The sequence below is a fragment of the Heteronotia binoei genome, chromosome 1, assembly GCF_032191835.1.
Source record: "Heteronotia binoei isolate CCM8104 ecotype False Entrance Well chromosome 1, APGP_CSIRO_Hbin_v1, whole genome shotgun sequence".
Lineage (NCBI taxonomy): Eukaryota > Metazoa > Chordata > Lepidosauria > Squamata > Gekkonidae > Heteronotia > Heteronotia binoei.
The window spans coordinates 12897311-12913546 of NC_083223.1; the positions used below are offsets into that span (position 1 = coordinate 12897311).

The 16236-nt window shown below is 47.9% G+C and overlaps 1 protein-coding gene across 1 annotated transcript in view; it reads left to right on the forward strand.

Annotated features, from left to right (window-relative positions):
- Nucleotides 1-16236, forward strand: part of SEL1L2 (SEL1L2 adaptor subunit of SYVN1 ubiquitin ligase) — a 91790-nt gene that overhangs the window by 11344 nt on the left and 64210 nt on the right. The window contains exon 3 of the mRNA XM_060257474.1: nt 15541-15658. Coding sequence (XP_060113457.1) covers nt 15541-15658 — 118 coding nt within the window. The remainder of the gene's footprint in view (nt 1-15540; nt 15659-16236) is intronic.

A 16236-nucleotide genomic window follows, 5' to 3' on the forward strand; every position in this document is an offset into this window, starting at 1 on the left:
CAATGAAAATTAGGCCAAACAGCACACACACACCCCACCCAAGAACCAGAAGAGAAAAGGAACAACAGCAGCACAACACAGCAGCAACAAATCAAACACAGAATCCTTTTAAAACAGTAAAAAAACAACTTTTAACAATACAGGAACTTTGCCAACCCCTCCCCCCCCAAAAAACCCCCCCTTCACCCTAACCCCAAGAAATCCAAGCCACCCAAATCAAGAAAAGTAAAAGGACACTGCACTTTTAAAAGCCCTCTCACTAAATTAAGATATGGGCAAATTGGCAAAAAAAAACCCCCCACCCCAGGCCCCCTCCCCAAGCAGAAACCCCTAACCCCAAATAAGCTACCCACCACCACCACCACCCAAATCTGGATAAGTAAAGGGACTGAGTCTTAAAAAGTCCTTTTACCAACTAAAATAAAAACAAGAACCCCAAGACTGTCTTACCTTGTCTTCTCTACTCCAGGGAAGTCTGGTAAGGCTGAGTGAGAGAGCAGCAGGCAGCAGCTGAAGCCAAGGGCCAGCCAGAAGCAGCACAATCTCTCACACCAACACACAGCAACACAGCAGCAATGGAGGAGTCCAGCCAGGCAGACTCCTTGAAAAGGTTGTCTGGCCCTACAGAGAGCAGTTTCAAAAAATAGCACTGCTCTGTGATTGGCCAGACAACAGTGCTTACTTCGATTCCCCAAGTAAGCAAAAGATCAAAAGAACAACAATGTTGCTGATGGCTGGGCCATCAGCTACACAACAGCCCTGCAAAGCATGCATTTGCAATGCATTTTGCAAATGCATACTTTGGATTATTCGGCTCCTGCATAATGAGCCCCAATTGGCATCGGCTGCAGGTGATTCCGTATACAGCCGAATCAGTGGTGATTCGGCGGCTGATTCGGTTTGGCCGAACCGAATGCACACCCCTAGTTAGTATATGGATGGGAGACCACCAAAGGAGTCCAGGGTTAGTATTTGTATGGCAGACCCCCAAGGAAGTCCAGGGCTAGTATTTGGATGGGAGATCACCAAAGAAATCCAGAGGCACTGTGCAGAGGCAGGCAAAGGCAAGTTTGGTGTAGTGGTTATCTGGGAGAACTGGGTTTGATTCCCTACTCTTCCCCTTGCAGCTGCTGGAATGGCCTTGGGTCAGCCATAGCTCTGGCAGAGGTTGTCCTTGAAAGGGCAGCTTCTGGGAGAGCTCTCTCAGCCCCACCCACCTCACAGGGTGTCTGTTGTGGGGGAGGAGGATAAAGGAGATTGTAAGCCGCTCTGAGTCTCTGATTCAGAGAGAAGGGCGGGGTATAAATCTGCAGTCTTCTTCTTCCTCAAACCATCTCTGAACGTCTGTTGCCCTGCTTCCGCCATACTAGAAGCTGTTGTGCAATCCAGGTTAGCGAAGAACACCCTTCCCTCCTGAGCAACCAGGACTGCAATCGGGAATTGCAAGACTGAGTTCAGAAAGCTTCCCCTTTGCCCCCCCCCCCGCCCCCAACAAAGAGGCTCGTTTCTCATTTGTGACATTTGCACAGCTGTCGGACGGTGGCAGCGCTGAGGGAGAAGTTGCACTTACTGCTCTACAGCAATAATCGCTATGAGATTATATGTAAATGCAACATTTCAGCCTTGCAGAGAAGTGCGAAACATTATCCTGCAGGGGGGAAAGTGCTCCTAGTTTTGCCGTACGAATGACTGCGAAACAGAGGGAGCCGCCACCATGTAATGGTTAGACAGGTGAATTAGTCTTGCAAAGATCTGCATTCGGATTCTCTGTTCAGCCCTGAAGATCACTGGGTGAACTTGGTCCTCCTCCCTTCCCCCCCTCCCTCAGCCTTTTTTGTTGTTCAGTCGCACAGTCGAGTCCGACTCTTTGAGACCCCGTGGACCAAGTCACGCTGGGCCCTCTTGTCTTCCACCATCCTCCGAAGTCCGCTCAAATTCATGTTGGTTATATCAGTAACACTGTCCAGCCATCTCCTCTTTTGCCATCCCCTTCTTCATTTGCCTTCTGTCTTTCCCACCATCAGGGTCTTCTCCAGGGAATGCTCCCTTCTCATTGGGTGGCCAAAGGATTTGAGCTTCAGCTTCAGCATCTGACCTTCCAGGGAACAGTCTGGGTTGATTTTCCTTAGGACTGACTGATTGGATCTTCTTGCAGTCCAAGGGACTCTCAAGATTCTTCTCCAGTGAGTGCTCCCTTCTCATTTGGTGGCCAAAGTATTTCAGCTTCAGCATCTGACCTTCCAGGGAACAGTCGGGGTTGATTTCCCTTAGGACTGACTGATTGGATCTTCTTGCGGTCCAAGGGACTCTCAAGAGTCTTCTCCAGCACCACAGCTCAAAAGCATCTATTCTTCTGCGCTCGGCCTTCCTTATGGTCCAGCTCTCACAGCCATACATTACTACTGGGAATACCATTGCTTTGACTATACAGACTTTTGTTGGCAGGGTGATGTCTCTGCTTTTTATTATACTGCTCAGGTTCGCCATAGTTGTCCTCCCGAGGAGCAAACGTCTTTTAATTTCATGGCTACAGACACAGGCCTCGTTTGGTGCAGGATGTCACAGAAGCAGAGCTCCTGAACCTCTACATTCTTTCTTTCTTTCTTTCTTTCTTTCTTTCTTTCTTTCTTTCTTTCTTTCTTTCTTTCTTTCTTTCTTTCTTTCTTTCTTTCTTTCTTTCTTTCTTTCTTTCTTTCTTTCTTTCTTTCTTTCTTTCTTTCTTTCTTTCTTTCTCCCCACCCAGATTCTTGCTTCTGGGCTCCATTGTTCAAGGGTCAACCACTCTCCTGAGTTCTGCAATCTGCCAGGGGATTTGAGAGGGGGCTTAAGGTCACTATCAACCCCCCCCCCCCTTTTCTCTAATTTCATGCTCGGTTTCCAGGAAAGATGGTCTCACTGTGTGAGTTGCCATCTCACCCAGGACTAAATTTATGGTCACCCACTGGTGACCCATTTTGCGGAACTCATGGGCGAGATTAAAATTCCATTAGACCGCATCAGCTCGGGAACCGTCATCAATGTTTTACTCTTCGTTCAACCTCATCTCTAGCTTGAGACGTAGATTCCGAAGTCTTTGCTCAGCGGACAGCCATCGATGTGAAGATGAGACATGGAACGTTTGCTCGGAACACAAAGAGGAGCGGGAGTGAGGATCTAAAAACGCCAGAATTTATAACCCAGATGTGAACACAACTTCAATATAAGTACAACAGGGGATATTCCCGCCCCCTTTCCATTTTGTGAATTGCCTCCCCAAAACAACCGAGTGTAACGTTTCCGTGATCCAGAAGCTGAGAATTTCTAGCAAGCCAGCTTTTGTTTAAGGCCAAACTGATGACAGGAATTAGGAGCGTGAAGAGGAAGGAGAAGAGATTTATGATTGGCTAAAAACCTGTAAGGGAGGAAGACAGGGCCTTTTTGGTACCTGTCCCAGCACTTCCTTGATTCTCCTGAAAAGCTGCTTCTGAAAGTTAGGCATAGTATAAACAACAGGGGAATCACAGTGAGGATAAATACAGAAACCAAAAAACATCTGTGACCAGACTACCCAACTTTTTGATACTTTTTAATATATTTATATGCTTTTAAATATAAAACTGCTTCAATTTTATATATTTAATACAAAAGTCCACATTGACAACCGTAAAATCCAATCCATCCTTATAAACAGAGCCCATAATGGACAGATACAGCATACAAATAACTAGTTAATAATATATTTATAATAGACGCGTTTCGTGTTCCCACTTCTTCAGTATTATGATATCTTCCACTTGTGCTTTATATTACAAGGGAGTAAGCCAGTTCCTTTTATTAGACGCATAACAAAGCCTTCAACTCCAATGCTGGCCAAAAAACGCTTCATATAAGTACTGAGGCTTCATGAAGGAAATACCCATTGTGGCACTATATTTTTTTTTTCTATAAGGAGCAAGCCACTTATATTTATATGGTTCCAAAACTTCACTTCTACATATGGCATGATGCTCTCTAATAGTAAACTATGCAGCAATGAGATCCAATATATATAAAGAGTAAACTATTTCTCATTTAAAGCAGGACCAAAATCTTTCTTTATTGCTGGTCACAGATGTTTTTTGGTTTCTGAAAGTTAGGGGCCAAACTGTGGCTCGGCTTGCAGAATGCATTTCAAGTTAAAGTTGCTTTCTTTCCATCTCTCCTCCCTCCCCATCTATTTCCTCCCTCCCTCCCTTCCTGCCTCCCTCCCTTCCTGCCTCCCTCTCTCCCTTCCTCCCTCCCTCCCTTCCCTCCTTCCACCTTCCCTCCCTTCCTCCCTCCCCCCATTCCTTCCTTCCTTCCTCCCTCCCTCCTTCCTTCCTTCCTTCCTTCCTTCCTTCCTTCCTCCCTCCCCCCCCCCCATTCCTCCCTCCCTCCCTTCTCTCAAACTTCTGACATTCGCATCTTGGGCTCTCAAACATCTGACTTTTCTTCTGCGGCTCTTACGTTAAGCAAGCTTGGCCACTCCTGGGTTATGGGATCATCCGGAGCGGAGGTCCCCCCACTTTTCTGAGCCTGTGGGCACATCTGGAATCTGACACCATGGTGGGCACACTGGAGACCTCCCACAATTACAATTGATGTCTGGGCAACCAGGACCATTCCCTTGGGGGAAATGGCTGCTTTAGAGCGGGGACTGTACGGCATTTAGGGTTGCCAGCTGCCAGGTGGTAAAAAATACCACCTGAGGTCATCTCACAGAGGTCTGGGAGAAGCAGAGCAGAGCAGCTCTGATAGCTGAGACAGCTGGAGAAATTGCTGAGAATTTCTGAGTTTTGAAGGACTACATTCTAAGGTTTGTGGGGCTGCCTAAAATTCTAAGGTGTGATAGCTGGGGAACTGCTCTTTGTTTGGTTGACTGCCTTAAGGGTGAAAGAGATTGAGAGTGATTGCTGCTGATTGAGAGTGATTGCTGAGGAGTGCCCTGCTCCACCTCTTTGCATTTTAAGCTGCGCCTTGCCAAAGGCTGAGCACATCTCACAGAGGTCTGGGAGAAGCAGAGCAGAGCAGCTCTGATAGCTGAGACAGCTGGAGAAATTGCTGAGAATTTCTGAGTTTTGAAGGACTACATTCTAAGGTTTGTGGGGCTGCCTAAAATTCTAAGGTGTGATAGCTGGGGAACTGCTCTTTGTTTGGTTGACTGCTCTTTGTTTGGTTGACTGCCTTAAGGGTGAAAGAGATTGAGAGTGATTGCTGCTGATTGAGAGTGATTGCTGAGGAGTGCCCTGCTCCACCTCTTTGCATTTTAAGCTGCGCCTTGCCAAAGGCGCGAGCCTTTGGCGCGAGCCGAAGGGCGAGAGCTAAAGGGCTCTTGGCCTGTGGCTCTTGAGAGCTAAAGGGCTCTTGGCCTGTGGCTCTTGAGAGCTAAAGGGCTCTTGGCCTGTGGCTCTTGAGAGCTAAAGGGCTCTTGGCCTGTGGCTCTTCGCCTAGGGGCTCTCTAAGGAGCAGGAACCCAGATCCCTGGCTTCCTTGTTCTCCAAATAAGGTAAGTTCCCAATAAGGTAAGTTTAGGTAAGTTGACCCGCCAGAAGGGGAGCCACTTAAACAGCATTTAAAGAGGACTGTATATTTTAATATATATATATATATATATATATATATATATATATATATACAATGAAGATAGAATGCCAGCAGGGGGTTGGGGGCTTTCCAGTGTTTTGCACTGAGTGTCACATGTATGACTATCTGCCCAAAGGACAGAAGTCTTGGGTGTGTGCTCGATGCAAGGAGCTCCTGGTCCTCAGGGAACAAGTTCGTACCCTTGAGGCCGAGGTGACTGCCCTGGAGAAGCAGAGACGGTCAGTTAGGCACTTGGGGAAGACTCTCGGGGGCGTATTAGATGAGCCCCGCTCTGAACGTAGCAGCCCCGTTGCTGCCAGAGAGCGTGAGGGTCGAGAGGGAACAGGGCACCGTGCTGAGGATAAGGGGAATGCGCCCTCAGAAGGGACCTCTTCTTCGGTTGGTGAGCGGGAATCCTTTCGCGCCAAGGAACCATCCCTGAGCAGGGGGAGAGGGGGGGTATTGGTAGTTGGTGATTCGATCATTAGGCAAGTAGACAGCCGGGTGGCGAAACCGCGTACTGACCGTATGGTGACTTGCCTGCCTGGTGCGAAGGTAGCGGACATTACGCGTGTAGTAGATAGACTGATAGACAGTGCTGGGGAGGAGCCTGTGGTCGTGGTGCATGTTGGCACCAACGATGTGGGGAAATGCAGTCGTGAGGTCCTGGAGGAAAAATTTAGGCTGCTAGGCGGGAGACTTAAGGCCAGGACCTCCAAGGTAGCCTTCTCGGAAGTGCTACCTGTTCCACGTGCAGGGCAGGAGAGACAGGCACAAATTAGAAGTCTCAATGTGTGGATGAGACGATGGTGTAAGGAGGAAGGGTTTAAGTTTGTTAGGCACTGGGATGCTTTCTGGAACAAGCGGGAGCTGTACAAAAGAGACGGTCTCCACTTGTCCCCGGATGGAACCAGGCTGCTGGCGCTTAAAATCAAAAAGGTGGCAGAGCAGTTTTTAAACTAAATCTTGGGGGAAAGCCGACAGGAGATGAAATGTCTCTGGTTCGGGAGGACTCGTCTCAAAGAGATGAAGGGTTAGCTGCTATTTTTCTACCGGGTAACGGACCGGAGTTGTCCACTGTGAAGGTGACAAACAATATGGACTGTCTGCCAGTGTCTCAAGGCGGCAGGAGGAAGGTGGCGGGCCTAGCTCGCCTGGGAAATTATAGATGTTTGTATGCAAATGCTAGAAGTGTTCAAAGTAAAATTGGTGAATTGGAATGTTTAGTGCTGGGAGAAAACATAGACATTGTGGGAATTTCAGAAACTTGGTGGAATGAGGAGAATCAGTGGGACACGGTGATTCCTGGATATAAGCTATATCGGAAGGATAGGGAGGGAAGGGTTGGAGGTGGGGTGGCTCTGTATGTCAGAGAGGATATACGGTCCAGTAAGGCTGAGATCAGAGAATTAGATTCACTTTTAGAAATGCTTTGGGTTGAAATAGAGGGCCCAAAAGGAAATTTAACTATGGGAGTTTGTTATCGCCCACCAAATCAAAAGAGAGAGGACGATTATAATATGATGGAAGGCTTAAAGATAGCGGCTAAACGTAAAAACTGTGTTGTAATAGGTGATTTTAACTACCCGCAGATTGATTGGGTCAATATGTGTTCTGGTCGAGAGAAAGAGATTGAGTTTCTTGATGCTCTCAATGACTGTGCTATGGAGCAGATGGTCTCAGAACCTACCAGGGGTGGGGCGATCCTGGATTTGGTCCTAAGTAATGCCCAAGACTTGGTGAGAGATGTAAAAGTGATTGCGCCGCTTGGGAGCAGTGACCATAATGTTATTGATTTCACCGTTTGTATAAATAGGGAGTTGTCCAAAAAGACCACCACAACCACGTTTAACTTTAAAAGGGGTAAATACACTGAGATGAGGAGGCATGTGAGGAAGAAACTGAAAGGAAAGGTACATACGGTCAAAACCCTTGAGAAACCTTGGACGCTATTTAAAACTATAATCCTAGAAGCTCAGATAAAATACATACCACAAGTTAGGAAAGGCACAAACAGGCATAAGAAAAGGCCTGCGTGGTTAACAAACAAAGTAATGGAAGCTGTAAAAGGTAAGAAGGACTCCTTTAAGCGATGGAAAACCAGTCCAAGTGAGATTAGTAAAAGGGAACACAGGCTGTGGCAAATCAAATGCAAGACTGTGATCAGGCAGACAAAAAGGGACTATGAGGAGCATATTGCAAAAAACATAAAGACCAACAATAAAACTTTCTTCAAATATATTAGAAGTAGGAAACCAGCCAGGGAGGCAGTGGGGCCCTTGGATGACCATGGGGTAAAAGGATTACTGAAGGAGGATAGGGAAATGGCTGAAAAGCTAAATGAATTTTTTGCCTCCGTCTTCACTGTAGAAGACGAGAACTTTTTGCCCGCCCCAGAACCACTAATTTTGGAAGGGGTGTTGAAAGACCTGAGTCAGATTGAGGTGACAAATGAGGAGGTCCTACAACTGATAGACAAATTAAAAACTAATAAGTCACCGGGTCCGGATGGCATACATCCGAGAGTTCTGAAGGAACTCAAAGTTGAACTTGTGGATCTTCTAACAAAAATCTGTAATCTTTCATTGAAATCTGCCTCCATTCCTGAGGACTGGAAGGTAGCAAATGTCACCCCCATCTTTAAAAAAGGTTCCAGAGGAGATCCGGGAAACTACAGGCCAGTCAGTCTGACTTCAATACCGGGAAAGTTGGTAGAAACCATTATCAAGGACAGAATGAGTAGGCACATTGATGAACACGGGTTATTGAGGAAGACTCAGCATGGGTTCTGCAAGGGAAGATCTTGCCTCACTAACCTGTTGCATTTCTTTGAGGGGGTGAACAAACATGTGGACAAAGGAGACCCGATAGATGTTGTTTACCTTGACTTCCAGAAAGCTTTTGATAAAGTTCCTCATCAAAGGCTCCTTAGAAAGCTTGAGAATCATGGAGTAAAAGGACAGGTCCTCTTGTGGATCAAAAACTGGCTGAGTAATAGGAAGCAGAGAGTGAGTATAAATGGGCAGTCTTCGCAGTGGAGGACGGTAAGCAGTGGGGTGCCGCAGGGCTCGGTACTGGGTCCCATGCTTTTTAACTTGTTCATAAATGATTTAGAGTTCGGAGTGAGCAGTGAAGTGGCCAAGTTTGCGGATGACACTAAATTGTTCAGGGTGGTGAGAACCAGAGAGGATTGTGAGGAACTCCAAAGGGATCTGTTGAGGCTGGGTGAGTGGGCGTCAACGTGGCAGATGCGGTTCAATGTGGCCAAGTGCAAAGTAATGCACATTGGGGCTAAGAATCCCAGCTACAAATACAAGTTGATGGGGTGTGAACTGGCAGAGACTGATCAAGAGAGAGATCTTGGGGTCATGATAGATAACTCACTGAAAGTGTCAAGACAGTGTGCGTTTGCAATAAAAAAGGCCAATGCCATGCTGGGAATTATTAGGAAGGGAATTGAAAACAAATCAGCCAGTATCATAATGCCCCTGTATAAATCGATGGTGCGGTCTCATTTGGAGTACTGTGTGCAGTTCTGGTCGCCGCACCTCAAAAAGGATATTATAGCTTTAGAGAAGGTGCAGAGAAGGGCAACTAGAATGATTAAAGGGCTGGAGCACTTTCCCTATGAAGAAAGGTTGAAACGCTTGGGACTCTTTAGCTTGGAGAAACGTCGACTGCGGGGTGACATGATAGAGGTTTACAAGATAATGCATGGAATGGAGAAAGTAGAGAAAGAAGTACTTTTCTCCCTTTCTCACAATACAAGAACTCGTGGGCATTCGATGAAATTGCTGAGCAGACAGGTTAAGACGGATAAAAGGAAGTACTTCTTCACCCAAAGGGTGATTAACATGTGGAATTCACTGCCACAGGAGGTGGTGGCGGCCACAAGTATAGCCACCTTCAAGAGGGGTTTAGATAAAAATATGGAGCACAGGTCCATCAGTGGCTATTAGCCACAGTGTATGGAGCACAGGTCCATCAGTGGCTATTAGCCACAGTGTATGTGTGTATATAACATTTTTTGCCACTGTGTGACACAGAGTGTTGGACTTGATGGGCCGTTGGCCTGATCCAACATGGCTTCTCTTATGTTCTTATGTTCTTAAATACACAGAACAATAGACCATCTATCAAGCACTCATACCAACATTCTCTGAATTGCCCAGGCCTCAGATTCAGCAGGAGCTCATAGGAGCACAGATCCTGAACCTTTCTGAGGGTTCCCCCTCTTCCTCCCCACCTACCTTGCCCCTTGAATAGGAGGTGCAGCTGCATAACAATCCCTGGATGAGGAGAGCGGGCAGCCACCCACCCACCAGGGGCTTTGCCACACCCCCAGCAGCCCTCATTAACCTCTGGAGAAGCCCACACCACCCATTCTCCACTTCTTATGTGATTTTGGGCAGTGGGTGGCTTGCTGGCTGGCCTTTTGAATGGGCGGTGGGGTGCCCAGGAGAGCCCCAGGCGAGCGAGGCCTGCTTGGGCTGGCTGCATCTCTAGCCAGCCCAAGCAGGCCTCGCTCGCCCGGGGCTCTCCTTTCTTGCATTAGGTTGCTTTTGGCTGGGGATGGGGTGGCATATGCTAATGAGCTCCACCACCTATTTTTCCACAAAACGACCCCTGGAATTGCCCAATATGATGCAAATATATTCTGTATTATAACACAGGAGACTGTAAGAGTACATGTATGGTGCTCCGAACTATGAGGATCTTTTTCCATTTAAAAGTTCAATAAAGGTAAAAAGGTAAAGGTAGTCCCCTGTGCAAGCACCAGTCGTTTCCAACTCTGGGGTGACGTTGCTTTCACAACGTTTTTACGGGGTGGTTTGCCATTGCCTTCCCCAGTCCTCTACACTTTCCCCCCAGCAAGCTGGGGACTCCTTTGACCGACCTCGGAAGGATGGAAGGCTGAGTCAACCTGAGCCGGCTACCTGAACCCAGCTTCCGCCGGGATCGAACTCAGGTCGTGAGCAGAAAGTTCAGACTGCAGTATGCATATTCAATTAAAGTCTCTACGTCGTGGGAGTCGAGTCCCATATAGACGTTGACACTAATACATTCAACACTGACTCTCAGATACACAGAGACAAATCAAATTCACAGCAACGTGTGCTCGCTCCCAAAGGCAGGAATTGTTTCAGTAGCTAGCAGTGCTGCAACGTGGTTCTTCTCCCTTGGAATGAGCAGTTGCCAAATGTCTCCAAGTGAATCAAAGGAGTCAGCAATGCCGCTCAAATGCACAGCGGCAAGACAGACTTGGCTCGTACTTGCTCTTTGAGGCAAAAAACCCCATTCAGCGATTGGCAGTGTTCCGATCTGGTTCTTCTTTCTTGTACCAGGCAGTTGCCAAAGGACTCCAATGGCCAATCAGAAGCCTTGTAGGGCAAAAGCCCCACCTGGCCCCACCTACTTTCTAAAGAAGAAGAAGATGATGGTGATGATATTGGATTTATACCTTGCTCTTTTCTTGGAGTCTCAGACCAGCTCACAATCCCCTTTCCCTTCTCCTCCCCACAACAGACACCCCGTGAGGTAGGTGGAGTTGAGAGAGCTCCGACAGAAATGGCTCTTGAGAGGAACAGCTGTGCGAGAACTTGTGACTGGTCCAAGGTCACTCAGCAGGTGCATGTGGAGGAGTGAGGAATCAAGCCTGGTTCTCCCAGATAAGAGTCTTCCTAACCACTTAACCAAACTGGCTCTAAAAACACTTGGCCAGTGCCCGGAAAGGTGTTGATGGCCACCGTGGCACCCACCGTGGCACCCACCCATGGGTGCTACATTGAGGGCCCCCACTCTGGAGCAACATCCTATGCAGCTTGAGACCATGGAAATCAAAGGACATGTGCCCAGTTAGCTCTCGAGAGATCGCTAAGTATTATTTAACTAGGGAGAGATGTCGCCATTTTGGAATGCATGCGTATTCATTATATAATAAATCACAGACCGACAATACCTTGACATTGAAAATAACCTTGTGCCTTGTAACGTTTGGCTGTCTCTACTTGTCTGTCGCAGACCGGCATGGCTATACCTACTGGATCCCCCACCTTCAACTGGGAAGCGTTTCATCCTTTTGAAAAAAGATGGAAAGGGTTAGCGACATGGTGCTGCCGCGTGAGAGCTATTAAGCGTAGCCCCGCTGCCAGCAGCGTGTCTGGCTGTATTGTTATTTACAGACTTAATTCTTGCGTCATTGAATATCTACGTCCCAAATGTAGGTTAGAGGGAAACGAGGGAGGAATGAAGAAGAAGAACTGCAGATTTATACCCCACCCTTCTCTCTGAATCAGAGACTCAGAGCGGCTTACAATCTCCCGTGTCTTCTCCTCCCACAACAGTCACCCTATGAGGTGGGTGGGGCGGAGAGAGCTCTCCCAGAAGCTGCCCTTTCAAGGACAACCTCTGCCAGAGCTCTGGCTGACCCGAGGCATTAAAGTTGTGAGCGGCTGCATCAGTTATTGTGCTCTGGGGCCATCCTTCCTGAGCTATGAGAAAAATGAGTGAGCTGGAGGCTCAAAATCTGTGAGCTAGCTCATGCTAACTTAGCTTCGAGAAAACACTGGTTGGGGACTGGGGAGGACAGGGACCTCGCTGGGGTACACCACCATAGAGTCCACCCTCCAAAGCATCCATTTTATCCATGGGAACTGATCTCTGTAGTCTGGAGATGAGCTGCAATTCATCATCGTTTACGTACTTCCTTAGGATGCATGGATTAAGGCAGGGGTGAAACATGTGGCCCAGGGGGGCTGGATCAGGCCCCCAGGGGGCTCCTATCAGACCCGCGAGCAGGTCTGTTTCCTTTTCCCTCTCTCTTTCTTCCTTCTGCGTCACATTTTGCTTTGTCAGTCCTGCTCAATCGCACAGGAACTACAAAGCCTCTATTTTCTCTGTTGGCTGAGGCTCCTCAAGACAAACACATAGCCCTCAGTCTGTCTCGTGGTGCCTTCATGTGTCCTTGACCGACACATGAAGCAACTTATGTACAAAAAGTCGCAATGCCCAGCCATTTCATGTTTTCCCCTGGTGTTAGGCTCAAAGCATTGACCATGAGATTCCTGTCATGAATGTCAATAAATCAAAAGTGGGTTTGCAACTTACAGATACTCACCTGAACAACACCTGAACAGCATACTCAAGATTGCTACAACACAGACACTGTCTCCAGATTTATGGCACACACGGCCCGGCCCGACAAGGTCTCATTTATGTCAGATCCGGCCCTCATAACAAATGAGTTTGACGCCTCTGGATTAAGGGGTAAAACTGTTTTCGAGCTGTTTATAGGGAGCAACAGTTTGAGAGGTACCAAATCTTTATGTATTCCTGCCTGAAACTGGATGTTCTGCCTTCTAGGCCTATGAAAAACAGGATGACATTAACCAGGGGCGGGCCACACTTGCTTTACTTAAGAGCCACATAGAATAAATGTCAGATGTTTGAGAGCCGCAAGGCATGAACATCAGATGTTTCAGAGAAGCGAGGGAGGAAGGGAGGAAGGAGAAATAGATAGGGTAGGGAGGAAGATGTGGAAGAAAGGAAGGCAAATGGATGGGGAGGGAGGGACAGGTGGAAAGAAAGCAATTTTAAATGCATTCTCTAAGCCACTCTGGTTTGGAGAAGTGATTTAAAGAGACAAATGCCCTCTCCATGCTGGCCAATGCTGGTGGGGTCTTTGAGAGTCACACATTAACTGTACCATTTCGCCTGAGCGGTAGAATACAATTCCTTAGGGTTGTCACGTCCTCCCCCTGGCAGAAGATGGGGGACAGAGTTGCCAGCTCCAAGTTGGGAAACTCCGGGAGATTTGGGGATAGAGCTAGGGTTGCCGATCCCTAGATGGGGGCAGGGAATCCCCCGGTTTGGAGACCCTCCCCCCTCTTCAGGGTCATTGGAAAGCGGGGAGAGGGGAGGGAAATGTCTGCTGGGCACTCCATTATTCCCTATGGAGACATTCCCATGGGAAATAATGGAGAATTGATCCACAGGTACCTGGGGCTCTGGGAGGGCTGTTTTCTGAGGTAGAGGCGCCAAACTTTCAGCATAGCATCCAGTGCCTCTCCCCAAAACACCCTCCAAGTTTCAAAAAGGTTGGACTAGGGGGTCGAATTCTATGAGCCCCCAAAGAAGGTGCCCTGTCCTTCATTATTCCCTCTGGAAGGAAGGCATTTAAAAAGGTGTGCGGTCCCTTTGAATGTGACGGCCAGCACTCCCTTGGGAGTTCAGTTCTGCTTGCTCCTGGCGCCACCCCAATGTCTCCTGGCTCCACCCCCAAAGTCCCCAGATATTACTTCTTGAATTGGATTTGGCAACCCTAGATGGAGTCTGGGGAGGACAGAGACCACAGTGGGGAACAATGCCATCCACCCCCCCCCCCAAAGTATCCATGTTCTCCAGGGGAATTGATCTCCGTAGTCTGGAGATGTCCTGTAATTCCAGGGGATCCCCAAGTCCCGCTTGGAGGCTACTGGCATCCCTAAAATGCCCCTTCCAGATTAGTATTTGTTCATTTAAAGGGGGAGAGGGGGAAAAGTTTCACATTGTATGTTTAAATTATCCACAAATTTATGTTGAATAGTCAGGGCTTTTTTTTGTAGCAGGAACTCCTTTGCCTCTTAGGCCACGCCCCCTTGATGTAGCCAATCCTCCTGGAGCTTCCAGTAGGCCCTGTACGAAGAGCCCTGAAAGCTCTTGGAGGATTGGCTACGGGGGGTGGAATTTTAGCAGGAGCTCCTTTGCATATTAGGCCACACACCCCTGATGTAACCAATCCTCTTGGAGCTTCCAGTAGGCCCTGTACGAAGAGCCCTGTAAGCCCTTGGAGGATTGGCTACAGGGGTGGAATTCTAGCAGGAGCTCCTTTGCATCTTCTTCACCCAAAGGGTGATTAACATGTGGAATTCACTGCCACAGGAGGTGGTGGCAGCCACAAGCATAGCCACCTTCAAGAGGAGGTTAGATAAAAATATGGAGCAGAGGTCCATCAGTGGCTATTAGCCACAGTGTGTGTGTGTGTGTGTGTGTGTGTATATATATATATATATATATATATTTGGCCGCTGTGTGACACAGAATGTTGGACTGGATGGGCCATTGGCCTGATCTAACATGGCTTCTCTTATGTTCTTATGCATATTAGGCCACACACACACCCTGATGTAGCCAGACCTCCTGGAGCTTCCAGTAGGCCCTGTACGAAGAGCCCTGTAAGCTCTTGGAGGATTGGCTACAGGGGTAGAATTTTAGCAGGAGCTCTTTTGCCTATTAGGCCACGCCCCCCTGATGTAGCCAATCCTCCTGGAGCTTTCCAGTAGGCCCTGTACTAAGAGCCCTGTAAGCTCTTGGGGGATTGGCTACATCAGGGGGCATGGCCTAATATGCAAAGGAGTTTCTGCTACAGAGAAAAGCCCTGTGAACAGGGCACAGCGGACATGCAGGTTTTATTTAGGTCCCGTGTCGATTCAAATTTGCCCAGACTTTGTTCCGTTGATAGCACTTTGAATCAAAGGCCTGTTGGTCTGAAAGGTGCCACTGGACTCCCACTTTGTTCCGTTGTTAATTTCATTAACTAAATTCCCGGTTCTTCAGTAGTACCCTAACATCATGTGAATTCTGTCATGTGAATTATCTTGCTGTTTCGAACTGGAGCTAATTGCACATTAGCTTACCGTAGCCAAAATTTGCACTGGGGCAATATTGGAACAAGGTTCAAAGTACTCCTGATTTCAGACTGCTTTAGCAGACGGTGGAAAACAGTTCCAAAGTCTGCATTAATACATACCATAAATTATGTACAGCTGCAGGTAAACAGATACATATACGGAGAGATAGTTGATGTTTGCGATGTTCTGAGATAATAAATGTCAGAACGGCGCTTGTGCATGCATACTAACGCTGCCAGGGGCACACAGTTGCGCAGTTCTTTGGATTCTGGCCAACACTTTTTATCTAAAGGAAAATAAACTCTCGGTGGGTCTTTGCGGAAAGTTCTGCTCTCTCTGACGCTTTTGATTGTCTTTCAGAAGCAGAAGAAAGCCTCGCCAATCAGAGAGGAAAACTCGTTTCGAAAGAGGTAAATTGCCGCCTTTACGTGAACGGGGTTGGCTTAATAATGGCAGTGTTCCAATTGGGTGGTTCACAGTATGTTAAGTCATCAACAAATTAAATATTGGAAGCGGTGGTGGTTTTCTGTAGAGCGTAGGATAAGTGACGATTCACTGGCCGTCATGCCAGTTAAGATCCTCGTCTCAGATCCTGCTCTCCGTACACAGACAGTGCTTTTCCACCGAGTATCGTGAGATCACATCTGGGTACAACCAGAAGTGACATCCAGGGCTGGTGCTAGGTCTGGAGGGGCCCTGTGCAGGGCTCCCTTCTCCTTTTTCTACCGTTGCCAACTGCCAGGTGACAACTGCTGCTCTTATAAATGGATCTCTGGACGGCCAAAATCAACCTGGGGAAAGTCTGGAGGCTGGAGTCTATGGCATTCTACCCTGCTGAGGTCCCTCCCCTCCTCAAGTCCCGCCTTCCCTCAGCTCCGCCCCCAACATCTCCAGGTATTTCTGAATCCAGAGTTTGCACCTCTCTCCTCTACCTCCCACCTAGGGTTGCCAATGGCAACCGACGGGAAAAACACGGAGAAAACCATGT